The sequence below is a fragment of the Mirounga angustirostris genome, unplaced genomic scaffold (assembly GCF_029215605.1).
Source record: "Mirounga angustirostris isolate CCGP_5_RB_7025 unplaced genomic scaffold, mMirAng1.0.hap1 SCAF_12, whole genome shotgun sequence".
Lineage (NCBI taxonomy): Eukaryota > Metazoa > Chordata > Mammalia > Carnivora > Phocidae > Mirounga > Mirounga angustirostris.
The window spans coordinates 91,511,681-91,538,318 of NW_026991720.1; the positions used below are offsets into that span (position 1 = coordinate 91,511,681).

At 40.1% G+C, this 26,638-nt stretch overlaps 1 protein-coding gene across 10 annotated transcripts in view; it reads right to left on the reverse strand.

Annotated features, from left to right (window-relative positions):
* VPS41 (VPS41 subunit of HOPS complex) overlaps positions 1 to 26,638 on the reverse strand; it is a 176,448-nt gene that overhangs the window by 127,933 nt on the left and 21,877 nt on the right. For 5 of the 10 annotated variants that reach the window (XM_064575435.1, XM_064575434.1, XM_064575433.1 and 2 more), the window contains exons 1-3: positions 21,235 to 21,258; positions 10,325 to 10,432; positions 4,004 to 4,081 (exon numbers count right to left, since the gene is read on the reverse strand). In XM_064575435.1, the coding sequence (XP_064431505.1) occupies positions 4,004 to 4,081; positions 10,325 to 10,432; positions 21,235 to 21,243 (195 nt within the window). In that variant the 5' untranslated portion in view covers positions 21,244 to 21,258. Of the gene's footprint in view, positions 1 to 4,003; positions 4,082 to 4,810; positions 5,350 to 10,324; positions 10,433 to 21,234; positions 21,259 to 25,397; positions 25,452 to 26,638 lie in introns of those variants that run through there. The other 5 variants (XM_045864920.3, XM_064575436.1, XM_064575439.1 and 2 more) reach the window with 4 other exon arrangements.

Below are 26,638 nucleotides of genomic sequence, written 5' to 3' on the forward strand. Positions count from 1 at the left end.
ATCCATTTTGTAGGTATTTATCTGATGTCTCCTGCCACGGCACCATGACAGCAAAGCCGTATCATTTTCTATTTCAAGCAAAGGAAGAAAAACACATGAAGGTAAACAGCAGAAATTGTTTGACCAAATTGTTCTGTGCTCTCCCTCTAGCCCACTTAAAAGAACAAAGATTTAAAACATACAGAATAATGCTCCAAAATAATTTGCTCATTGCTTCCAAGTAACACTCCTAATTAGTAAGCCTTAAATTAATAGCCTTAAGGAAAGTGGATGCTATTAAAGAGAAAGTAACTACAATGATTTAATGGCATTATATGGGCATAAATACCACGTGGAAATTTAGAAGGTATTTGAGATCCCCTAAGAATTTTGAAGTCCCATGTTATATACCATGTAAGTATTAAGACAGCCATTTTTCAGGGGAATATGGCCTGATCTATATTAAAGGCCATTTTCTTAGCAACCTGAGCACTTTAGATGAGAAGCTAGGCCTACTTACATTTTACTCTGTGAGTTAAAGACAAGTGAACTTTATCAATTAAGTTTGAATTAACATAAAGTCATATCTAGAAATAACCTCTAAAAAACACATACGTGGTTAGGACATTAGCATATCTGAATATCCTTTTAAGTATTCTGAAATATGAATATCAACATGCAAAAGAAAGCATCATTTCAGTAGTTTTCACTCTCAGTCAACAAAAGAACAGTCACAGATGACTGGGTAACACAGAATCCTCTCTATCTACATTTTTATGTAATTGTAGAAGCACATACAGGTGTAGGAATAATCTCAGCGGCGTGATCCATTCACATAAAGATCCCTGAACAGGAAACCAACTTAACAAATTTGCTCGTATTCAGAAGGAGAAGAAAGGGGTGCTTCAACAGACACAGGATAATTTGAATTTTGAATTTTGCTCAACGGCAAAGATACATACAAGTGTGCAGGTACTTCTGCATGTGTGAGGGTGTGTGTGTGTGTTACTGAGGTATAATACAGACTAAAGACCACAAATCTCAAATTTATAGTTCAGTGATTTTTAACGTGTGTGTGTGTGTGTGTGTATATATATATATGAAGCCATCATGATAGAGAATATTATCAGCACTCCAGAAAATTCTCCTGTGCTCTCTCCCAGGTCAAATAATATCTGACTTCTATCACCGTAGTTTCACCTTTCCTTGACCATCATGTAAAAAGGAATCATACAACATGTACACATTTGTGCCTGGCTTCTTTGGCTGAACGTTAAATCTGTGAAATTCACCTATGTTACTACGTGGATAGACAGTCTGCTCTTAATTGCTCAGAATATACCACAATTTACTTATCCATTCTACGAATGATAATATTTGGGTTGTTTCTAGTTTGGAGCTATTATGAATTAAGCTACTATAACACTCTTCTATGTATGTTGTGTGTGTGTGTGTGTGTGTGTGTATACATAAGCACTGCACTCACTTGTCTTGAATATATACCTACAAGTGGAACTGCAGGCCACACAGTATTTCTCCTCGAAATATTAATGGGAAAACAAGTATCTTTCCTCAACATGCAGAATGATTTGTTTGGTTATTTCTTTTACCTCATATGTATTTAAAGTCAAGTCAGACAGCCTCTAGCGCAATGATTCCAACCCAGCTCAAATAGCAGAATCCCTTGGGAAACTTTGTTAGAAATTCCTCCATGCCCCCACCCCCTGCCAAACAAAACTACCACAATCAAAACTATAAATGCAGTGAATGGGGTGAAGAGATACTGCTTGAGGAAATAAACACTGTGCAAACGTAAGATATTATCATCTAATTTTAATTTGTTTAAATTATTCCCACTCAGAAGTGAAAACTAAAGTCAGGAGTATTTATTCATTAATTTTTAAAAATATTTGTTCACTCTCGCTGCATTTCTAATGAAGAATAAAGTTTTGGAATAAAATGGCAACCATTCCATTCAAAGAAAAGCAGCAAATTCAAGTCATAATAGTATTTTTAGAATTGAAAGAATCCTTTTTAAAATGGAGTGATACAGAGCCCCACAAAGCAATCACATCATCAGAAACAGGAAAATAAAATAATAGAGGAAAAAACTCGGGAGATGAGAAGCTGCAGACTAAGGCTCCTTTCAAAAGAGGACAGTATGAAACTTGTCACCTGAAAGTCATATGCCTAATATGGAAATGTTCATGAAGAAGCCAGGGTCTCCTGAAAAACTTTTTCCATAGAAGACTATCAAATTCTTTGAGAAAGTAAACAATATACCATCAAATCATCTTCCTCTTCTGCCAGAAAAAAAAGAAAAAAGGTAATGGGGAAGGCAAGGCTCTAGAGAACTTCATTTTCGAAGATGTCACATGGGCAGACTGGGGGGAAAAAAAAAAAGTGTGGGCAAATTTAGGGGGGATGATACCATAAATTACCTGAAAGATGATATGGGATATACTTGATATAAAATTGACATCAGAGAGGATATAAGTGAAGGCTTATACTGTGCAGACACAAAGACTGAATGAATAAATGAGTGAATAAACTCCTACAGCATTTTTCTTGGTTTCTCTTTTGGCAATGGACCCAGCAGGTAGGCCCATGAACCTCAGCAATGAAGCACTGCAATTTCTATACAATATTTAAAAGACTTCTTTAGAAAGCAGAGTGTCACATAATCCTCTACCTAGAGCAGGAAGTTCAAGAGACCAGACAGGTGAGATTTTATTGGGTTGTTTCTTGTTTTGTTTGTTTTTGTTTTAATGGTGAGGAGCTACAGGTAACACCACGAAAAAGAGCTCTTCCCAGCATACACGTTTGAATGGATGGCAATTGAAAGAACAAACGTTTAAGTCACCAAGATGGGTGTCCAGGACGTAGATGGAGGGTCCAACTTATATTCCTCTTGTCTGAAAGATGCTGAAGCAAAACAAGAACCCACAATTTGGGTATTAGTATAATTCGTGTGCGCATGTCCCTTCCTGGACTGTTCCCAAGATTCTGTCAAGACTGAGTGGTTCAGTTTCTTTTAAGTAAAATGAAGCAACCTATTCCTTTCATACACAATGTGCCAACTTCAGAAACTGTGGTCTCCTTTATAAACTATACCAGTACCTTCTAACAGCTCTTTCAACAAGTGCTGATGCTGTCTTTGAAAAACTAATGCCTGCCCCCTAAAATGAGCACCCTGTTCACTCCGAATGTTCACATGCACGCAACCATGGACGCTCTTGAAACCTCCAACATCTTAAACACCAAAACCAAGCTTCAAATTCCGCATTTCTTTCATCCTCAATGATTCCAAATCACAATTAAAAAATTAAAAAGCCTAGCTCTTTACTTTCAATCAATATAATCCCCCAAGAATCCAAGCATCAAAACATTCACATAAAATAATAGCTTTCTATATTTAAAAGAGATAAACTGAACCAGCAAGGTGATCAATCAATCTTCAGTTACATTTGGCATCTAGAGAAGATGGTGGGGCACGTATTTACAATTGACCAAATGAGGGGGCTTCACACTTTAAGGATTTCACAACTTCCTCTGTATGTAAATTAGGACCAGTATTCACTAATAAAAGCAGTACTTTTTCTTTTAATAACAATTCACCTAGGTATTCCGCACTGTTCTAATTTAGAAAGAACACATACAGAAGTATTTTAAATACTCCATTTAAAGTCAAATGGATGACTATAATTAACTAAAGAATTACAATTCAACAGATTTATAAAAATAAATTTTTAAATGGTGTTTATATATAAAGATACAAAGTCAAAATATAAAATGTATATATATATGCCTATATATATATTTATAGACCTCGGCCATTTTATGTTCACCTTTATAAATTTTTAGCATATACTATAAAATTCAGAGTTACATCCTAAGCACTCTGATTGAATTGATAAAGGCTCTTTCTTTAGACTATTACAACAAACTGCTAAAGCTAATATTGTAAAGCATAAATTTTCAGCATGAAGTCTAGTTCATACATTATTTTATACCGTATACTTACTACATCAAACTTCTGAGTGATGTTCCCCTGGACATCAAGTAAATAAACCTTGCCATAATGGGTGCCCAGTGCCAAAAACTGCAAGAAGAACAGTGGGGTCAGTTTATTAATGTACCATTAATACACATTTAGTAATCAAACCATTTTCAAAGTCAAGACTCTGAATGTGTAAGTGGTCTGCAATGCCTTGGAAGATACGTACTCCTTGGAGAAGGCTTGTTTCCAGCTTCAGGGAAATAACAGAGCAGGGCCTACTTTATTGTGAGAGTGTAAGCTGGCTGTCAGAATGACTCATGAGGACCCTCATCTGCTGACAACTAATGGTGTGTATGCGGTCTGTACACAATGCCTGATGGACTAAGGCTGCAGATTCCAGTGTAGCTGGGAAAGCACGACCAACCTACAGTTGAGCTCAAAGTAAGAAGGGAATGATTAACCCCCCCATAATTTATGGCAAATGTGTAAATCTGTGCTATCATTTAAGTTTAACAATATACACATGCACAAACGACAAAGTATGATTTTTTTTTTTTTTTTTTTTTAGAAAGGGAAATCTAAGTCATGCTGAGAGATGAAAAAGCTTGGAAGTATTTATACTATCAGTTAGCATTTAGATGCCTCTATAAAAGTTAATGTATAATACTGAGGGTAAATGTTTATATTCTAATGCAAAAAAAATCCTCTTCTGTCACAAAATAACTGCTAAGCTACATATTCATTTTATGGTATGAAATAGTTCGTATCTCCCACTGTTCCTTTAATTCTTTGAACTAACCCTAAACAAACATGAAGAAACTTTAGGACTACCTGAAATATGACATGAGATTTTTCTTCCTTTTTACTTCTTTCAGCATAACTCAAATAGTTCCAAATTCTATGTATTTCATTGCATGTGAGCATGCTTCATTGCAACCTATAATGAAATGCTCAAATTTACAGGCACTACTAAGCGTTTCAGTCAAGCAGCACAATCTTTATAAAAATAACCTTACAGAAAGTCAAGATTTGAAAGGATTTTATTGAAATGGAATTGCTTAAAATGAAATTTCAGTCCAGGCACTTAAAATATGAAGCTACATTAAAGAGAAGTCACAAAAAGGGAAAGAAGGGGTTCATTAGAAATTCATCCCCTGCAATGCCTTTCACTCCTGCAAGGTTGCCTTTTTTCAGGAAGAAAAAAGTCCCCCGGGTAAAAAAAATCAATACTGGTTAATAAAACATCAGGTGTGCAGACATAACTAGGTATGACGATTCCAGCACACAGGCCTGCCTGAATGCACCGGGTGCCATGCCGATTACTCATCCAGGGAAGACAGCAAGCCTGCTGGAAACGGGATGCCTGGGCCCTGCAAAGGAAGGGGCAAGAGGTAATTCTAGGGGGAAATTAGTCTGAATATTTAAACCAAACCAGGATGTTGCATCCAAAGCAAAAGAACATTCTAATCAGAAACAGAGGACTCAGATGGCTCAGATGGTTGTAATTTTTTTTTTCCCACAGTGACTCTGACAGTACTTGAATTAAAAAAAAAAAAAAAAAAAACCTGCATAATACTAACTAAAAATAAATACTCTGCCTCTTTCTGAGGCTATGATAAAACAATGAGTCTTAAAAGCTCACTGCACCCCAATTATTCGACGGTATTGATTCTCCTCATAAATACCATGTTTAGTTTGTTAGAAAAGTAAAGGGGCTTGGATCCTAAAGGTGCTTCAGTACTGGGTGATTCTCCAAAGCCTCTGTGAAGGCCATTCTTGAACTTCCAATGATACTTTGTTTTATCAAAAGTTTTAAAGCTTCTATGCAGAGTACCCAAATATTAATTCCTTCCCTTTTTCCTTTTTCAAAATTACTAGTTTGACTCATTTAATATTTAAGATGGAAAGAAAACACAAAATAATTATTTTGATTTTATAGTTTCAACCTGAAACTGTAATTACTTTATGAACCAAAAATCCAGTGGTTTCAGGGTGCCCAGGTGGCTCAGTCGGTTAAGCGTCCAACTCTTGATTTCAGCTCAGGTCATGATCTCAGGGTCATGAGATCCATGCACTGGGCGTGGAGACCACTTAAGATTCTCTTTCCCTCGCCCTGCACACCCCCCACCTCTGTCTCTCTAAAAAAAAAAAAAAAAAATACAGTGGTTTCTATGACAAGTTACCTTTTGTTTACTAAAACATTTCATCATTTGGATTAAATTGTTGCTGAGGCCTTTTAGAAATTAATAACTTCACTGCTCTTAAAAAAACAAGTTTGATAAGACAACTGTACAGGTCTTAGAAAATTTAACTACTGAAATTATTGATGAGTCATACTTTCACTTGCTAATAGTTTTGATTATTCAAAAATTCAACAAAAACGGGCGAAATTGGCCACAAACCACAAAAGTAAATTCAAATCCTTTCAGTGCAACTCTTTCTGGCCTTTAAAAGCCTTGAGCTTTTGTAACTATTAAATTTTTTTTTTAACCTGAGAACACTTAAAATCCAGGATGGGCAAAGAACAAGCATAATTTAATTAGCCCCCTTCATGTTTAATTACAGAAACTTGACTCCCTTTACAAAAGTACCAGATGGACGCCCAATCCTTCTGACCTATCCCATCCCCTGGCATAATTACTCTGAACGAGTGGACTTTGTGTAAGTAAAGAAGAAGAAGTGACAAGCTTTGGACACTATGAAGGAAGCAAGTAAGAGCACATTTCCTATGTGAGTGGCTGTATAGTATCGCCTATGTTCCTCATAGCGTTTTGTAGTATTCAAAACATCAGAGCAGGGAGTGCCTTTAACTACACACGAGAAACTAAGTCCCAGGAGTTGATGTGACTTCCCTGGAAACGGTCCATCAGTGGCAGAGCAAGGGCCTAAATTAAGAGCCAAAATACTCTCAACTGGATCAGAAGCCTCATAAATAGAAACATGGGCATCAGATTAAGAGTGTGTGTTCCAAAAGTCAGCACTGATGACAATTTCCACTGTCAATTTCCTTAACTGAGTTGGTTTAATTATGGTGTTAATCAAGTTTGATCCCTGGGCAGGCAAACTGTGTTCTCCATTTCATCTGTTCAGAGGTTCAACCATATATGCTTAGACAATAAGCAGGTATTACTTAAAAGGGTGATGGTATAATAAAGGAGATAGATTAAAAAGACCAATTAAATTTAAATTAAAGAGTACGCTTAAAATGGCAGCATCTCTTAAGACCCTATGGAACATGGCCGATGTCAGCTACGCTTAACTCTCAAGGAGAAGGTAGACAGTAGACCCTGAGGCAGATGGGACAGGCTTGTAGTAGAGACCATTTTAGGCAGAATGGATAAAACTTGCTCAAAGGCATGGAGTCACATAAAAGGCAGAACAAAGTTAAGAAACAACAAGTGGTTATATATGGCAGGAGCATCCAGTTTGTGCCCAGGGGAAGAGACAAGTGATGAGTCTGGAAGGTCGGTTAATAGGAAACATCTGAATATTTATGGAGATGAAAGGTAGGAGAGGAAAAGGCTGTAGGAGAGGGTGTCCAAATCACGAAACATTAGGAAACCCAAGAATTCTAGGGAGGATTACATGATCAGATTTGAATTTCTGGAAGATGACTTTAATAGAAAGGAGTGTTGTGGCTGGACCAGAGTGAAAGCAAATCTGCAAAAAAGTAGATTGCCTGGCAAGGTGTGTGTTAGTTCCAGGAGAAATGACAAGTGTCTGAACTGAAAGATGACGGCTCAGGATGGGAGTGGGCTCAAGCAGCTGAGATGGGGTAGAATCGGGCAGAAGGGACACTGTGAGTAAAAACAGCCAAGAGCTGCTACCAGAACACCACCCGTGCTGCAAAAAGCGGGAAGACATAAAGCCAATTGCAGGAGAGGGCAAGATCTTAGGGGGGGTTTACACACCTCAGTAAGGAGCTTAGACTTTATGTAGCAGATGGTGAAAATCACACAAGGGTTTTAAACCTGTACTTTCAACAGATCATCCTGGCAACCAGGTGGCAGAAGGCTTTAAAGTAGAAAAATGAGAGGCCTGTGAGTGCAGGCAGGGGAAGTGAGAAAATCATCAGGACTTAGGAATGACTGGCTGGAAGCAAAGGAAGAGTCAGCTTTGGTTTAGGTGACAAAAGAGACTGTGATGCTGCCAAATGGGAGAGATCAAAAACCGATGAGAGATTAGAGATGGAAAAGAAGATGCATTCGTTATGGGTGTGCTGAGTTTCAGGCACAAACAGAACAAAAGGAAGAACTGTTTAAGAGGCACGGGGATAAAGAAGCACACTACTCTGGGGAGGTGTCAGTGTGTAGGTGGTCGTAGGAATTATGACATTTAAAATGAAGAAAAGTACAAACTAAACAGAAATGTGGACAATGGACCAAATCCTGGGAAAACCAACATGTGAGAGAAAGGTGGAGGTAAGGAGAAAGTGAAAGAACCAGAAAGGGACCACAGAAATGATCAAGAGAGTAATAAAAGAATGGTGCCATGATAAAAAGGCTTTAAGAAAGCTTCTCTCAAAGCTTTTGTGTAGAAGGAAAGGTGAGATCCACATTTTTGAAAGCAGCAAAATGTCAGATGATGAATGGACAGACAAAATGTGGTATGTCCATACAATGGAATACTATTCACAAACAAAAAGGAGTAAAGTACTGATCCAGGCTACATCACAGGTAAACCTCAAAAACATTATGGTAAGTGAAAGAAACCAGACACAAGAAACCAAAAATGTATGATTCCATGTTTATTCAATATCCAAGATGGGCAAATCTACAGACACAGAAAGAGATTTGTGGTGACATGGGGCTAGGATTAGCATCACTAGGAGAGGAGCGGGGAAATCAACAGCGGTGCAGATCAACAGTGGACAGAAAGACCTCTGAACAGGAGGAAGAAAGCCTCCCGTGGGGAAGGATGGGCATGGATCCAGATGAGTTGGGAAAGGGGTCAGGAGCCGAGGCTCATCATACCTGAGAGATTCAATTTTCTTAATTATATAGAAATGGCATCCTCAGAGTGAAGGGATAGTGGCTGAGAAGACAGACTGAGAACTAAAGGAGCTGATGATGAACAAATCATCAACAGTGTTTGTAGTGGCTTGAGGGGCACGACAAAGGACAGGGACGTAAGGGAACTGAAGACACTGGTAGAAGATGAGGCTAGTTAACCATCTGACAGACACAAGAAATTAAATAAAGAACAGATTCAAGATCAGAGCTCCCTAAAGTCACAAAACAGGGTTAGTAGGAAAATTAACACAAAGGCTTGAAGGATGAAAGGGGTCACCAGAGAGCAGACTGAAAGATCCTCAAGTTCCAGGTACAGACGCCATACAGATGTGGCCTTAATGGTGGAGAGATGAGACAAGGCAGAAGGAAAGGCCTGCAAGAAGGACGGCAAGGCCAGTCTTCAGTGAGTGAAGCAAAACAAAGAGGAATTTGGGACATGACAGCAATGGGAGCAGGAAGATGGCAACAATGGGAAGGGATAGATGGTGGTACATCCTAACAAGAGGTGTCCCGAAGGAGGGGGTGTCTGGTGAAGCAAGAGAGAACAAACGAACGTTCTGTTAACATGGTCAATGAATACAGGAATCTGTTTACAGCGGAATGAGACCTGAAGGAAAAAGGAAGGGTAGGGACAAGGAGGAGGATGAGGCAACACTGCTGGTAACACAGGATAAAGCCAGGAGATGGATCAGATGGGAGGTTTGCCTCACTCACGGGGCCCATTGGGAAGAAGAGGGCAATGATTCAAACGGCCCGGTCTCCAGTACTCCGCTTGCAACACATTTTGTTTTGGTCCAAGAATAGGCTAAAGGTGCTGTATAGCACTTAGGCTGGACTCAAACTTGGTGGGGGTTTTATTATGGCAAAGATTAAAATGTGGAATATATTAATTCATTCATAGGTCATACAAGTAATCATTCGGGGCCTTTCTACTGATTCCTAACACTTCGAACGTAATCTCTTCTGTTCTTACGAAAGCACGGAGGACTAAACCATTTCCAATCTTAACACTTCCCACTCTACTACTTATGGTTTGAAGAATTTAAAGTGATAGAGTTGCCAAGAACTACTTGCTATAAATCTTTCACATCTATCTAAATTCTACATGATACACCCTTGCAGTGTGTGTGTGGGGGGGTGTGCACAAATACATACATATAATACTTTTAGTTGTTGTTTTCATTCTTTTGTTGGAGATGAAGAAGAAAGGAAGAGTGGGAGGGAGACACAATTACTGGAAAAAGCCAGCACCAAGAGCATCAGGACTCCAAAGTATAAACAAACTTACAAGAGAAGCAACTTACAGAAGAATCCTCTAGAAGGGCTATCTTACCTTGTCATGGACTGTCATGCAGCTAGCTGCATCCTTCTGAAGGATTTCAGTTACCCCATTGGAAAGCCTTTCATACTTCAGTTTGGGCTCCTCTTCACTTTCTTCTTCCTGCACAAAGAGCAGAGAAAATGACAGCCATCACGGATTCATTTGAAACAGTAAGACTCAAAACACATTTCTTAAGGGGAACCCAGAGGTGGCTTCCTCAATGATTGTCAATAACTACAACTACAGCTCAAGGTTAAGATCTTCAGGTTTCATTTTCCAACTGGGTGTATCAGCTGCTACAACTTCACCAGCAGAACACATTCAAAGGTTGAAAACAGGAGTATACGTTCTTACTGCCAATAGTATTCAACTTTGGCATATTAGAGTAAATACAAAACTATCTGGCCACGTATGCCAATAAAAGATGTGTGGGCAAAATACTTGTCAGTTTGACCTCACGGACATAAAACACTCACAGCAGGGAGATAGGAATACAATAAACCTCCAAAGACATGGATTTTGTATCTCAAGACTATAAATATTTTTGTCAGATTTGAGAATATCTCATTTTAGTTAGAAAAATATAATTACAAAAAATCAAAGAAAGAAAACTGTAAATTTTATATACAACAAAATGTATTTATACCTTCAGATAAAATATAATATTTATTTTTCAAAACTTATAATCCATGATCATTTGTTAGAAAATGTATTGTTTACTTTCATCTGAATAAACCTAATGTGTTAAAAATTTCTTTTTCTTAAATGTATTAAAATTTCTTAATCATTTTGTACGCATTATTACTAACTTTGTATGTTCAACCTCACTGTTGATACAGCATACCTTATCCTATCCTTAATCCTCACAGTTATGGAGTTAAGTTAGGAACCTATATTGACTGTGAAGGCTCTGAATTAAATCAAGGATAATTATAAAGATTATTACAATGATTCAGATAAAGATGTTATTTTACTGTATCAATATGTGATGAGAAAAGATAAAATGTGCATGTACCAACAACTGTGGCAGGATAAAGCTGGCCAAAATAGAAGTTCATAAACATAATCTACCCACTGACATTCCCTTCAAAAATAATTGTAGAGTCTTCACTTCCCAGCTAACATTCGAGTAGCGTGAGGCACGCCAATGCACCCACCCAGAAAAACTAGAAAGCCTTAATGAAATACACAGCAACAGTCAAAGGCGTCAGTGAAAGGGCTGCTGAAGCCACCACCTGAGTTAGAAGGACCAAGGTTCCAAGGTGGTGGAGAAACCGGAGAAAGCGTGGGGAGGTGAGCTGCCCATGCACCAGCCATTCTTCCTGGAGGTATTTACCAATTCGGGGTGTAGGACAAGAGGCTGAAAACCCAAGCTCTGCCTTGGAAGATGGCCACTGCTGAGGGTAGGAAAAGCAGCAAACCTTCTGGTACTCGTAGGGCTCGAGTAACAAAACCGGCAGCTTGAAGGGCTAAGATCCCAGTGGAGGAGAGAGGCGGACAAGTGGGCTTGTTACACAGCCACTTTTCCCCATAAGACAACTACTAATTTCCAAAGTAATACGGGGCAAGAGGCTAAAAAGCTAAATAGAAAGCCTCAAAAATGCAACCAGCTGCCTCGATGTGCTGAGAAGATAAGAAATAGAGTTCAGGAATTACCAACAAATGAAATCCTGATGAATACCACAGGCTAACTGGAACTCCTGGTCCCCAGGCGACACACAAAAAAAGTGCTTACCAAGACTTCAATCTGTCTCAGACTCAGTTCAACGCCTGACTGGATTAAGGTACGTATGTAACCCCCAACCTACCTGTCCAGTAAAGGACAGGGTGACTCCTGAGAGAAAGAAAACTTTTTAGAGTACAAAAACTACTCGGGCCTCTACCATTTTCACTTACAATACTAAGAATAAAAAATAATAAAATCAGTTAAAAAAATCACCAGGTATGCCACAGGACAAGACCAAGTAACTAAAAGTCAAGGGGAAAAAAAGACCATAAAAACAGACCCATGGGTGACCTGGAGTTAGCAAAAAGGGCTTTAATAAGACTACGATTCATATGTTCAATAAGAGAGGAGAAGACAGATGAAAAGACAGAAATTTTCAACAGGGAATTGTAATCCATAAAAAAGAAGTGGAAATTTTAAAAGTGAGAAATGTCACTGAAACTAAGAATGCAACAGATGGCTTAGCAGAAGACAGGATTAGTGAAGTGTAAAACAGGTCAAAAAATATCCAAAGGGAAGGCAGAGTAGAAAAACGGATGAAAAATACAGAATAGGAGATATGTGGAACAGAGGGAAAAGGGCTAATGCTTTTAATTACAGTCCTAGAAAAATAAAAATGGGGGGGCAGGAACAATATTTAAAGAGGTTAACAACGGAGAATTTCCTATAAGTGACAGACATCATCCCAGGAATTCAAGAAGCTTTGTAATCCCAAGCAAGATAAATATGAAGAAAATCACACCTGGGTACATCATCCTGTCAAAGAAAAATTACTCGTAGATATTAAGTGCTGGGCCTGGTGAAGATTATGACTGACAGGACACACCAGGAAGAGATGCAAACTCAAATGCCAAGAGAAGTCTTTACCTCTGGGGCACAGAACTGCATTATCGCATGGAAAGGATGATACTCATCAAACACCATGAAGCAGACTTAACATCAGATCCCTCCAATCTCTTGACTTTAAAAAAAACAAACGCTGGAGAGTTAAATATAATTATTCCATTTTATAGATTTTTAGTACAAAATGATGATCAGAAATTTTAATTTCATCAAGACACATATACAAAGCCAAAATTCAAGTTGTTATGAATGCCCTAAAGTTAATGATTATATAACACACTACTCTATTGCCTATGAAAATGATGCTACAAATCACAACAGAAAATAAAGCTACAAAGCCTCCACAATTTCTATGCCTACAAATAACTATGAACTGTGTGATCAATAGGAAATGTTTAAAAATGTATTTAGCAGGTGCATTAGTTATCTACTGCTGCATACATATTATGCCGAAGTTTACTGATTTAAAACAATAAATATGTATTATTTTAATTTTAACTATTAAAATATGAATTTAACAGTTCTATGGGTAAGCAATATAGGAGGCTTAGCTGGGTGGTTCAGACTTAAGGTCTCTCACAGGGTTTCAGGTAAGATGTCTACTGAGGCTGCAACCATCTGAACGCTTGACTGGGGTTAGGGTATCTGCTTCCACAATGGCTCACTCAAATGGTAGGTAAGTTGGTGCTGGATGTGGATAGGAGGCTTCAGTTCCTCACTTCATGGACCTCCGTGTGGGTTGCCAGAGTGTCCTCAGAACATGGAAAGGGACTTCCCCCACAGTGAGTGATCCAAGAAAAAGCAAAGTTGAATATGACCTAGCCTACACACTTCTGCAGTATTCTATTGATCATACAGGTCAGCCACAATTCAGTGTGGGAGGGGAGGTCACAACAGCAGGAATAATATGTGAGGATCATTGGGGGCCATTGTGCAGGCTAGCTACAAAAGTCTGCTTCTCCCTCTCTACCCCACCCCCTGCTCGTGCTTTCTCACTTCCTCAGTCTCTCTCATAAATAAAATCTTTAAAAAAAAAATCAATATTCCATGTCTCTGGTGAGCTATCAAATTTTCTTACCCCAGTATATAAAGCTATTAGTTGTTTATTTAGCAAGAGCATTAAAAATCAAAAATGATGGGGGTGCTGGGTGGCTCAGTCGTTAAGCGTCTGCCTTCAGCTCAGGTCATGATCCCAGGGTCCTGGGATTGAGTCCCACATCGGACTCCCTCCTCGAGGGGAAGCCTGCTTCTCCCTCTCCCACTCCTGCTGCTTGTGTTCCTGCTCTCGCTATCTCTGTCTCTGTCAAAAATCAAAAATGATGTATTCACTGCTAACCTTCTAAGAATAACTTTAAGAACAAATAGCGACAAAAGGAAGTTTAACAAGCATGGTTATCTAAAAGACCTATACTTTTGGGGGCACCTGGATGGCTCAGGTGGTTAAGCATCTGACTCTTGATCTCAGCCCAGGTCTCGATCTCAGGGTCGTGAGTTCGAGCCCCACATTGGACTCCACATAAAAAATAAAATAAAATAAAATAAAATAAATAAAATAAAATAAATAAAATAAAATAAAACACCTATACTTCTTTAAAAAGATAATTGACGATAATCAACCCAAGGAGCCGTCATATGTCAAAAGTGACCTGTTGTTAAAAATAGTGAATTAAACACGTCTAAAAAAACCTACAAAAAGGAAAATTACAAAAAGCAACAAATAAACACTTCTACTTATGGACCTACAAGCAAGAAACGGAAATCCTTACAAAGTTAACATTAAATGTGGCAAAGATGACATGTGCCTTCTGAAGTAAATGTATTAAACACAAATTGAATCCTGAATGCTAGTCTTTATAATAAGATACCATATGTTGCTCAAGTCTGGACATCAAATGTGCATCCAATGTGAAAAGTTAATTCTAGCCTCTTGACTGTTTTGCATAAAAGCACTCATCCACGGACCATTAGATAAAGTTACTGTAAGTAAGGCTTGCCTGTCTTATTTATAAGTGAAAACTAAATAATTTCTCTCACATAAATATACAAAAATAAATACTTTCACAACACAGCTCACTGAAGCATTCGTGCTAGGCTTCAAACCATAAATAAAATGAAAACTCCGATATTAGGCACTTGATGTAGCATTTCATGCTTTTCTGACAGGTATCTTTTATGTTAAGTTAAAAAGCAGGCTAAAGGTGAATTTTTAAGGCTTTTTTTTCTGCTTGCTGTAAACAAAGAAAATGGAAAATGATTCAAAAATACAATTCATGGAGGTTATTCTACTGCTGCAGACTATATATCACATTTTAAATACAATTTAAGAAAAAAAATCAAGCAGATTTAATATAGTTTCACCTTTAAAAAAATTTAAGCAGAAAGGTTTTGTGCAGTTTTAATTTCCATGGAAAACAACCTAGTGTTAATAAAAGGCAAATCAATAATTTTTGTTAAATTTTAATAATCTTGCAAACCTACAAATAAAACCATCAACAGTCTGAGTTGACATGACAGTTAACCGCGTTTCTATGACAACCTAGTGAAATAGTACAAGTCTTGACTTGCAGCTAAGCGAAGATATGAACAGAGTGACATTTACCCATACAAGAAAAATTTGCAGCTTTCCTTTAAAAAGAATCAATTCTTCAACTAACATGGATTTTCACTAAGTGTAGAGCACTTTTAATTAAAGTCCTTTAAACCATCCTATGTAGGATTCTAAAACACTATCTAAAAATAAATTTCATATCACAGTCATTCCTATAGAGTTTTGAACTTAAAAGCAAAAAAATTACTTTTGTGGATAACAGATTAAGGCAATTAATTTCTGCCTGAAAAACTATTTAGTAATTTGTTACTAACACTGTAGGGTAAATTTTCATGGCATAAGTCCTATCACCTAACTTAGATGTGCACACCCACAAGAATATTGCACTTTTCACCTGATAATTTAAAACTCATGTACAAGAAAAAACTTTTTTGGTGTTTATAACCAATTCTTCATCCTCTTTTAACTTTCTCCATATCTTTCACACATCAGTACATTTTATATACCACTGTTACAGTCCAAAGGAAGACTTGAATTTTACTTTTAAAAAATGTGTCACATGAATTCAGGGAGTTAATGAGAGATTGTTACATTTTTTATTGTTACTCTTAATAGAGAACTTAAAATGTCTGGATACTATTTCTTTATTAAATGCACTGTTTTTTTTATGTTGTTTCTTTTTTTCCCCCAAAATAAAATACGAGAAATACTGAAAGGGAGAGGTGAGCTATCTTATAAGACATGAGTTAAGCTAGTGGAAAATACCAGCAGGTGAGCACTCCCTAACGAATCACAACCTCACTCTACCAGAGATGGCCTTTATCCCATCCAGGTTCACCTATGAGAAAGACCTCAGCTGAACATTCAGGAATTGTGATAAGATGAATGGTTTACTTGGCCTCATGTCACCACTGCATCTGACGAGGGGCAAATCTTTTTAATATCCAATTCTTTAAAGCCAGATACAATAGGAACACTACGAACATCAAAAAAAAAAAGTCGTTTAAAAAAAAAAATGCAGTCTGAACTTCCAGGGTAAAAAACCCCCAAGTGTTAATAAAAAGCAAAAGAATCATCAACCATGGGTATGAAGGTATAAAAGAAAAGCCAGAACATTCTCTATAGAATTCTAATTAGCTTAAGGGGAACTGAAATATTCAAAACTGGTAGGCACCTTTGTAAGTTTGATACTTAAAAAGCTACTGAAATCTAGTATCGGAACATTTGAATTATAGAAAATCTGTATTTAAAAAAATTTTTCTTTACAAAGTGAATTATTTGTGTTTTTTTGTTATTATTTGTTGTTTGGTGGGGGTGGGGGAGAGAGGGAGAAAGGAGGAGAGAGAAAATCCCAAGCAGACTCCAGACCCAGCAAAGAACCTGACATGGAACTTGATCTCACTACCCTGAGATCATGACCTGAGCCAGAATCAAGAACTGAACACTCGACCAACTGAGCCACCAGGCGCCCCAAATAATTCACTTTGAAAGAAGCCCCATGATATACTGAAATCTTTATGATCACTATTTAATAGAGAAGACAGAGGGAGAACAGAAAAATAAAACAGTTGAGCCAAATACAAATAATTTTTTTTAAAAAGTGTAATTCAAACTATACTGTAAGTCATTCAAAACACATAATTTGAGTCTCAAAAACATAACTAACAAATTTTTAAGAAACAGACTTATTCTATTCACTACAACAGGGTACTATCAACAAAGTCAAGAACTATGTATTTTATTGTGTAAATACGCCTATTTGAAACTATAATGTTATCAGTAAACATACATACATATACATGCACATTACAGGACAACCCTAAATACATCATGTCAATCTTGAACTTCACACGAAAGAATAAAAGAGATCTATGATGAGAAAAAACTGCATAAAGACCCTGAACATAAGATTCATAATTAATCAAGGACTAATGATTCCAATGAGCCCTGTTTTGCCTACCACCCCCTCCCCACAAATGAATGCTACCTCCTTAAAAGGGCAAGTGCAACCATTAATTATTGTAGGCTAGAGTTCTATTACAGAAAATAATTTTCTTTACACAAAAAGATGGCTGGGTAGGAAAGATGGCTTTATATATCCTTCCAAAATGTCAAAACATATCAAGAAAACTACATAAACAAGCTGAAAGAGTAACTTCTGGTTTCCATTAATAACACAAGGTATTATAGCTGCCTCAATGACCAAACTTTTTAAGAAAGTGACATGGAGATAATGGAATTCATCCACAATAAAACAACTGTGGTCAAAGCTCCCAGGATGCCTTTCCATCAGACTGGTGACAGAGAAGCAATTACATTCTTGTATGAATGCAAATTATGTTGTTAAATTTTGACTTCCAAGTAATACTGCTATTACGGAAAACATATTAACCAAAGAAAAGTAGCTGAAATTAGAGCTGATAAATATAACCTAGATGACATGGGTCTACTTTTTCATCTAGATAATTCACAATGAGTCTATTCATATCCATATATATTTATTTTATTTACTTACTTTTTCGGAGAGGGAGAGAGGAAGGGTGGGGGGGAGAAGGAGAGGGAGAATTGTTAAGCAGGCTCCCACACCCAGAGTGGAGCCTGACACAGGACTTGATCTCACAACCCTGAGATCATGACCTGAGCCAAAACCAAGAGTCGGACACTTAAATGACTGAGCCACCAGGCACCACCATATCCATATATTTCTAAAAGCATAAAATATATATGGTTACATAAGGGGTTCTCAAACCAAGGGTAATTTTATCCCCCCAAGACATTTATTTGGCAATGTCTGGAGCCATTTTTGTTATCACACCTGAGTGGGAGGAGAAAGTGCTGCTGGCATCTAGTAGGTAGAGGCCAGAGATGATGCTAAACATCCTACAATGTACAGGACAATCTCCCAGAACAAAAATTATCGTGCCAAAAATGCCAACAGTCCCAAGGTTAAGAAATCCTGGGTTAAATAAATTTCATAAGATTAAATGTTATACAGACATTAAAATCTATTTTCAAATACTTTTAATAACAAAGGGAAGTATTCTTAAAATGTCTTATTAGTTGAAAAAGTAGGTCATAAACCTGTTTTGCATGATCCAAATTTTATCGAACAAGTTTATGCGGGGGGAAAAAAATCAGAAGAATAAGCAGCAAAATAGTGACCTTCCTAAGCTTCAGTTTCTCATCTGCAGACTGGGGGAATGACAGCATGACCTACATCACAGGGTTGCCACAACCATTACAGAAAATAACGAATAATCACTACTGTGAGCTATTGCCAATATTTTCTATCTTTCTAAGATAAACATGTATTACACTTATTATAGAAATAAATGCTGTTTTTGAAGCCATTGTTCAACATCCTCTTCAAAACTCTATCTACTGAACTAAGATTCTTATCTCTTAAAGCTGCTTTCCTTACCGTAACACTCTGAGTGGAAAAGAGAAAAAGTTGAGCCTCTAATAATTGAAGAGCTCTACTTAAGATTCACAAGCTATGCAATCTTCATAAACCCTGGTCTCTCCTCTGCCCTGTAGCATCAGAATTTCATGTTCAATTCAGGAAGGAAAAAAATAAGGTGAAGGTTCCCATGCCCTGAGCCACATACCATAAACAGGATCAACTCCCATCATTTATTTTACATTGGGAAAGCGATAAGAATATATGGGGGGGGGGGGATGAAAAAAGCAAATAAGCTTTTCATTTCCTTCCAGCCATATGGAATAACCTCACCAATCTTCAAGGTATGCCATTCAGGTGGACAATTTCCGCCACTAAAGCCAACATAACCCTCTTTTCCTTTCTTCCCAATATCCCTTGGTGATCACAAGATCCTGAGAAGCAGGGTTTATGCCTTTTCATTGTTCTGAACTTCACCTAACAAAACTGTGGGTACCTAATAAAGACCAGTGAAAACAAAAGTACGTGAGATACCAGCAGACCGAGTTTAGTAAGAAGCTTTTCTAAGACATTCTCATTTAGATTTCCACTCAGGAAAATCCAAATCATAAGCTATCAGCAAAAGGAACTGCAGAGATCATCTAAACTATGTGTTATTTTATAGACAGGGGAAGGGGGGTGGGAGGGGGTGGAAGGAGCCTGGGAGGTAGAGGCACTAAACTGAGGGAACGGAATAGCTATTCTGAAAGAGCAGAAATTAGAATTATAATCGTACAGAAATGAAGCTCTACCACCTAATTACAATAGCAGATAGAGACCTTACAAACTCAATTTTCATGAAAAACTTACATTTATAATTTGTATACTTATTGTTATATGGACAAGGAAAATGCCCCAGTCCCTGAGATTATTTTATGCTTTAGAGGACATTAAATACTTCTCAAACATCTTTCAATTGTACACTCCATATTCCAGATGCAAAGAAGCACCCTGCTGGTCACCCCCAACCAAAGTCTCAGACAGCTTCTCAAAAATTTCCATGAAGAAACAGATAAAGATTAAAAACCTACAACAGTAATAACAATTAAGACAAAGTATTAACCAGAATCAAGGAGAAACTGATACATATGCTGAATATGAATGTGAGTTCATGACACGCCTTGATTTGCTTCACGGAAATATAATCTGAACAAAAGTAAAAAGATGCTTTAGCTCACCCACCAACCCTCCACGCCCGTGACCCAGAACCTGTCCCATTCAACCAGATGCCCAACCCACCCTTTAGGGACTGTCTTCTCCAGGAGGTGACTGTCTGCAACCTCTGCCCACTATCTCTCCACGCCTGCACTTTCAGCCCTGGCCACCATCTGTCCACATCTTTCTCCTACTGGCAGAGACCAAAAGCTGCTAATGTGTGGCAGGGCATTATTGATGGTCCGAGAGTCCCGGCCGAAAGTACTGCAGGACCAAGAGAATGCTGGTAGCAGGAAGGGGGGCACTGCAGGGAACCAGAGAACATTCAGAAAGGTGAAAAGTAAGAATGCAACAGTAAACCAGAAAACAGAATCATTAATAAGTCCAAGGGCTAGCACTTTTTTTTTTTTTTTTTTTTTTTTTTAAGATTTTATTTATTTGCGAGAGAGAGAATGAGAGACAGAGAGCATGAGAGGGAGGAGGATCAGAGGGAGAAGCAGACTCCCTGCCGAGCAGGGAGCCCAACGCGGGACTCGATCCCGGGACTCCAGGATCATGACCTGAGCCGAAGGCAGTCGCCTAACCAACTGAGCCACCCAGGCGCCCCAAGGGCTAGCACTTTTTAAAGACAATAGAATAAGAGCGCCTGGGTGGCTCAGTTGGTTAAGCGACTGCCTTCGTCTCAGGTCATGATCTTGGAGTCCAGGATTGAGTCCCGCATCAGGCTCTCTGCTCAGCGGGGAGTCTGCTTCTCCCTCTGACCCTCCCCTCCTCATGTTCGTTCGTTCTCTCTCTCTCTCTCGCAAATAAATAAATCTAAAGACAATAGAATGAGATAACCACAGAATACACTGAGAAAATAAAAGTCATCCCAGTACTACCAATCTCCTGCAGAAGGCCTAGACTGTTTTCGCATGTTCTATTAAAAACCCTCAAACAGAGGGGCGCCTGGGTGGCTCAGTCGTTAAGCGTCTGCCTTCGGCTCAGGTCATGGTCCCAGGGTCCTGGGATCGAGCCCCGCATCGGGCTCCCTGCTCAGCGGGAGGCCTGCTTCTCCCTCTCCCACTCCCCCTGCTTGTGTTCCTGTTCTCGCTGCCTCTCTCTGTCATATAAATAAATAAAATCTTTAAAAAAAAAAAACAAAAAACCCTCAAACAGAAAGTCCCTAAGCTATTTAAACTGCCCTATAATAGGGAAATAATAAAAATTACCCAATTCATGGTAGGGGCACCTGGGTGGCTCTGCTGGTTAAGAGGCTGACTCTTCTCTTCACTTCCCCTCAAGTCATGAGATTGAGCCCCACACTGGGCTCTGTGCTCAGTGGAGAGTCTGCTTGAGGAGTCTCCCTCTCTCTCTGTCTCTGCCCCTCCTCCCGCTTGCATACACATGCCTCAAATAAATAAAATCTTTAAAAAACACAAAAAAAACCAAAAAAAAACAGGTAGCATAACCCTGACACCAAAACTCCCAAACATCATAGGGGGGGGAAAAAAACAGTTGAGTCATCTCATGTCAGTACTTAAATGTAAAAATTCTAAATAGAATATAATAAATTAAACCCCAGCATGTATTAATAGAAAACTTTTAAGATCAAATATTATAAAAATGCAAAAAATGGATATTAAGAAATCTGATTTCATCATTTAATAGGCCAAAGAAGAAAAATAGAACCACAATGACAGATACTGAAATAGCATTTATAAAGTTCAACCCTCATTTCCGAATCTTTAAAAGAAAAAAAACTTTCAGTAAATAGAAAGGTTTCTTTCTTGAAAAGTTGAGAATGAATATTTGAATCAAAAGCCAACATGACACTTAACAATGAAGAGAAGCAAGAGGAAACTCATAGGTGTCTATTATCACTTTATTTTTCACAACTGATTTATAAGTTTTAGTCAAGGTAAAAGACAAGATAATGGAAAACAATGTACCCATTGTTGATGGTCTTAATTAAAGATGATATGACTATAGGAAAAGAACAAAACTCTTAAGGCTTGTGATGATTAATAATTTTGTGTCAACCTGACTGGGCCATAGAATGCCCAGATATTTGTCAGTCATTACTCTAGGTGTTTCTATGAGGGTGTTTTTGGAAGAGATTTAACATTTAAATTGGTAGACTGATTAAAGCAGATTGTCCCTCCCAATATGGGTGGGCCTCATCCAATCAGTTGAAGGCCTGAATAGAACTGACCCTGGGCAGCTTTTTTTCCAGTATTCAAATCTGAACTGAAACACAGGCTCTTTCTTGGTGTCGAGCCTGTGAAACCACTGGCTCTCCAGCTTGCTGACTCACCCTGCAGATTTGGGGACTTGCCAGCTCCATAATCACATGAGCCAATTCCTTATAATAAAGCTCTTTCTCTCTCTCAGATCCCACTGACCTCTTGGATTTTCTCTCTCTCAGAGCCTGCTGGTTCTGTTTCTCTACAGAACGCTGACTGATACGCAACACAGCTCCTGCCAAGACAGAGAGCTTGTGTGGGCTGCTGGCCTCTTCCCCCAAATCAGCCTTGAAGATAGTATAAAAGAGCAATTCCAGAACTTAACAGCCCCAAGTGAGAGACTCTGGAGGCAACTAGAATCATCCGGAAGGGGGAGCTGTTTACACATAGCACTCACCTCTCCCCAAAGTTGCCTCTGAGGTTTTGCTACCCCCATTCACTAGAGAAATGGGCAGCAACACCTCCGCCCCTGCCCGGGTGAGTATGACCAGCTACACTCACTCTTCGTCTTCTATCCTCCCCCTACCAAGTGGAGATTAACTCCTCCCAGCGCTGCTCCCTCCAGCCGATCTGCCTCAAGAACACTTTACAAGGACTCAGAACACTCATAGCACAAATTCCCACACTGAAACATATTTTTTGGAAGCATTCACAGAGAAAAAAATCTAGAGGAGGCTGTAAGAGATATGAAAAATAGGAAATAATGAGAAATGAGAACAATCTTGGTAAAGTTCACTGTCATTTAAAAAAAAAAAAGAAAATTATCCAAATCTAATTACCTCTTTGTTTTATAGTACTTCAAAAACTTAAGATACATTACTTTTGATTTTGCCACATCGTTAAGAAAATGTTTTCAAACACATCCAAGTGTGAATACTGTTATTAGGAAACAAAGGGGAAATGGAAGCCGGCAAACACCTAAAGTAGCTAACCCTAGAAGCTGGAGGAGGGTCAGTAAAGGATCTCCAGACTCAGAAGGCACTTTAATACCAAAAAACTGAAGCAAGTCACTCCCTACCATTTACACAGGGTAACGTACTGATAGGAACAGGGGGGTGGGCAGAAAAACGATCCAGGGCACTATACTGCTATTCTCTGCCCCTATTCTCCACCACATACTCTCCACCAAGCCTGGACCTCAACCCACAGTTTTCATAGAGTGAGGGGCACGGTGGTGAGATCACAGGGTAGTTACCAAAAGTGACATCACCTGTGCACCAGAGGGTCCCCACTAGTTTTCTAGAGTGGCGCCACCCATGCACCAGAGGGTCCCTACTAGCTATCTAGAATGGCACCACCCGTGCACCAGAGGGTCCCCACTAGTTTCCTAGAGTGGTGCCACCCGTGCACCAGAGGGTCCCTAGTAGCTATCTAGAGTGGCACCACCCGTGCACCAGAGGGTCCCTACTAGCTATCTAGAGTGGCGCCACCCGTGCACCAGAGGGTCCCTACTAGCTATCTAGAGTGGCGCCACCCGTGCACCAGAGGGTCCCTACTAGTTATCTAGAGTAGTGCCACCCGTGTACCAGAGGGTCCCTAGTAGCTATCTAGAGTGGCGCCACCCGTGCACCAGAGGGTCCCTAGTAGCTATCTAGAGTGGCGCCACCCGTGCACCAGAGGGTCCCTACTAGTTCTCTAGAGTGGCACCACCCGTGCACCAGAGGGTCCCTAGTAGCTATCTGGAGTGGCGCCACCCGTGCACCACAGGGTCCCTAGTAGATATCTAGAGTGGCGCCACCCGTGCACCAGAGGGTCCCTACTAGCTATCTAGAGTGGCGCCACCCGTGCACCAGAGGGTCCCTAGTAGCTATCTAGAGTGGCGCCACCCGTGCACCAGAGGGTCCCTACTAGCTATCTAGAGTGGCGCCACCCGTGCACCAGAGGGTCCCTAGCAGCTATCTAGAGTGGCGCCACCCGTGCACCAGAGGGTCCCTACTAGTTTTCTAGAGTGGCGCCACCCGTGCACCAGAGGGTCCCTACTAGATATCTAGAGTGGCGCCACCCGTGCACCAGAGGGTCCCCACTAGTTTTCTAGAGTGGCGCCACCCGTGCACCAGAGGGTCCCTACTAGTTATCTAGAGTGGCGCCACCCGTGCACCAGAGGGTCCGTACTAGTTATCTAGAGTGGCGCCACCCGTGCACCAGAGGGTCCCTACTAGTTATCCGGAGTGGCACCACCCGTGCACCAGAGGGTCCCTACTAGTTATCCAGAGTAGTGCCACCCATGCACCAGAGGGTCCCTACTAGACCCGTGCACCAGAGGGTCCCTACTAGACCCTCCTTATCTAGAGTGACACCACCCGTGCACCAGAGGGTCCCTACTAGTTATCCAGAGTAGTACCACCCGTGCACCAGAGGGTCCCTACTAGTTATCTAGAGTGGCGCCACCCATGCACCAGAGGGTCCGTACTAGCTATCTAGAGTGGCGCCACCCGTGCACCAGAGGGTCCCTACTAGTTATCTAGAGTGGCGCCACCCATGCACCAGAGGGTCCCTACTAGCTATCTAGAGTGGCGCCACCCGTGCACCAGAGGGTCCCTACTAGTTATCTAGAGTGGCGCCACCCGTGCACCAGAGGGTCCGTTAGCAGTTTCATTACAACAGTTTTCTGCGCTGAATGAAAAGTGCTAAGGGAATAAGATCATCCAATCACATTATTTACTGTATTTGTTTCCTATGGCTGCTGTAACAAATTATCACACTCAGTGGCTTGGAACAACAGAAATTTGGTGTGTTACAGTCCAGTACAGATACCACTGGGCAAAAATCAAGATGCCAGAAGGGCTGCATTCCTCTGGAGGCTCTAGGGGAGAATCTGTTTCCTCATCTTTTCCAGCTTCTAGAGGCCACCTGCATTCCCTGCCTATGGGCCCCCTCCTTCCTGTACCCACAAAACCAGCAAAGGTGGGTCAAGATCTTCCTACATCACATCACTCTGGCCTCCTTTACCTCTCTCATCCACTTGTGGAGACTCTTGTGACTACAGTGGTCCCACCTGGATCATCCAGAACACTCTCCCTATTTTATAGTTGGTTGATTAGCAACCTTAATTCTATCAGCAACGTTAATTTCTCTTGCCATGTAATATAACATTCACAGGTTCCAGGGACTGGGACACAGACATCTTTGGGGATCATTACTCTGCTTACCATTATTCTGCTTGGTAAAACAGTTCTCAGCTTGAGTCAGGAGGTCCTCGATATCTGTTTTTGACAAAGAGACCTCTCAAAGTCCTGGTTTCACCATCCCCAAAATAAGAACAGAATGCCAGTTTCATATAAATGTTGTAAGGATTCGTGAAATCAATTCATTTATTCATTCACAAGCAGCTCTGCTAGTGAGACCCCATGGATAGGGCCCAGCCCTCATGAAAGTACCTGGCACCGAAGTAGATTAAAAATAACAGGGGCGCCTGGGTGGCTCAGTCGGTTGAGCCACTGCCTTCGGCTCAGGTCATGATCCTGGAGTCGCTGGATCGAGTCCCGCATCGGGCTCCTGCTCAGTGGGGAGTCTGCTTCTCCCTCTGACCCTCCCTCCTCTCATGTACTCCCTCTCTCTCATTCTCTCTCTCTCAAATAAAAAAAAAAAAAAAAAAAAAAGAATAAAAATAACAAAACAGCAGCAGCAGCATGCTTAATGAAAGCCTTCTCGTGACATGACAAGGGCTAAATACACATTCTCTCCCTAACAGCCACTCAACAAATATGTCCCTTATAAGCATTCTAGATATCACCATTTTGAGACACGCAGTACAAGAAGTTCTGAGAGCACCAAAGACATTCTGCCAACCCAATCTCTCTCGAGCCCATTCCAGTCGGGCCCCACACCACCCCCACCACCTTGAGCCACCACAGCTGCTCCTATATCGATGGCCAGTGGCCTCACCTTTGCAGATTCAAGGGTCAGTCCCTAGAGGTCCTTTTCTTACTCCTCTCCATGGCATTCGGCACAGTTGGCCATGCCCTTCTTCCTGAGATGCATTCCTCCCTCAGCTTCTCGGACACCACTCTCATTTGGCTTTCTTCCTATCTCACTGGCTACTCCTTCTCAGTGCCCTTTGCTATTTCCCTTCATCTCTCAGATCTCAAAAATGCTGTAGTACCCCTCAGGTCCAGGTATCAGGCTTCTCATTTATCTGACCTCAGGCCCTAAATGATCTCATCCATTTTCATTGTTTTAAACACCATCTAAATGCTGACTCAAAAATTCTTATCTCATGGGGCACCTGGGTGGCTCAGTCAGTTAGGTGTCTGCCTTTAGCTCAGGTCATGATCCCAGGGTCCTGGGATGGAGTCCAGCATCGGGCTCCCCCTGCTTCTCCCTCTCCCTCTGCCCCTCCCCACTGCTCATGCACACTTGCTCTCTAACAAAATCTTAAAAAACAAACAAA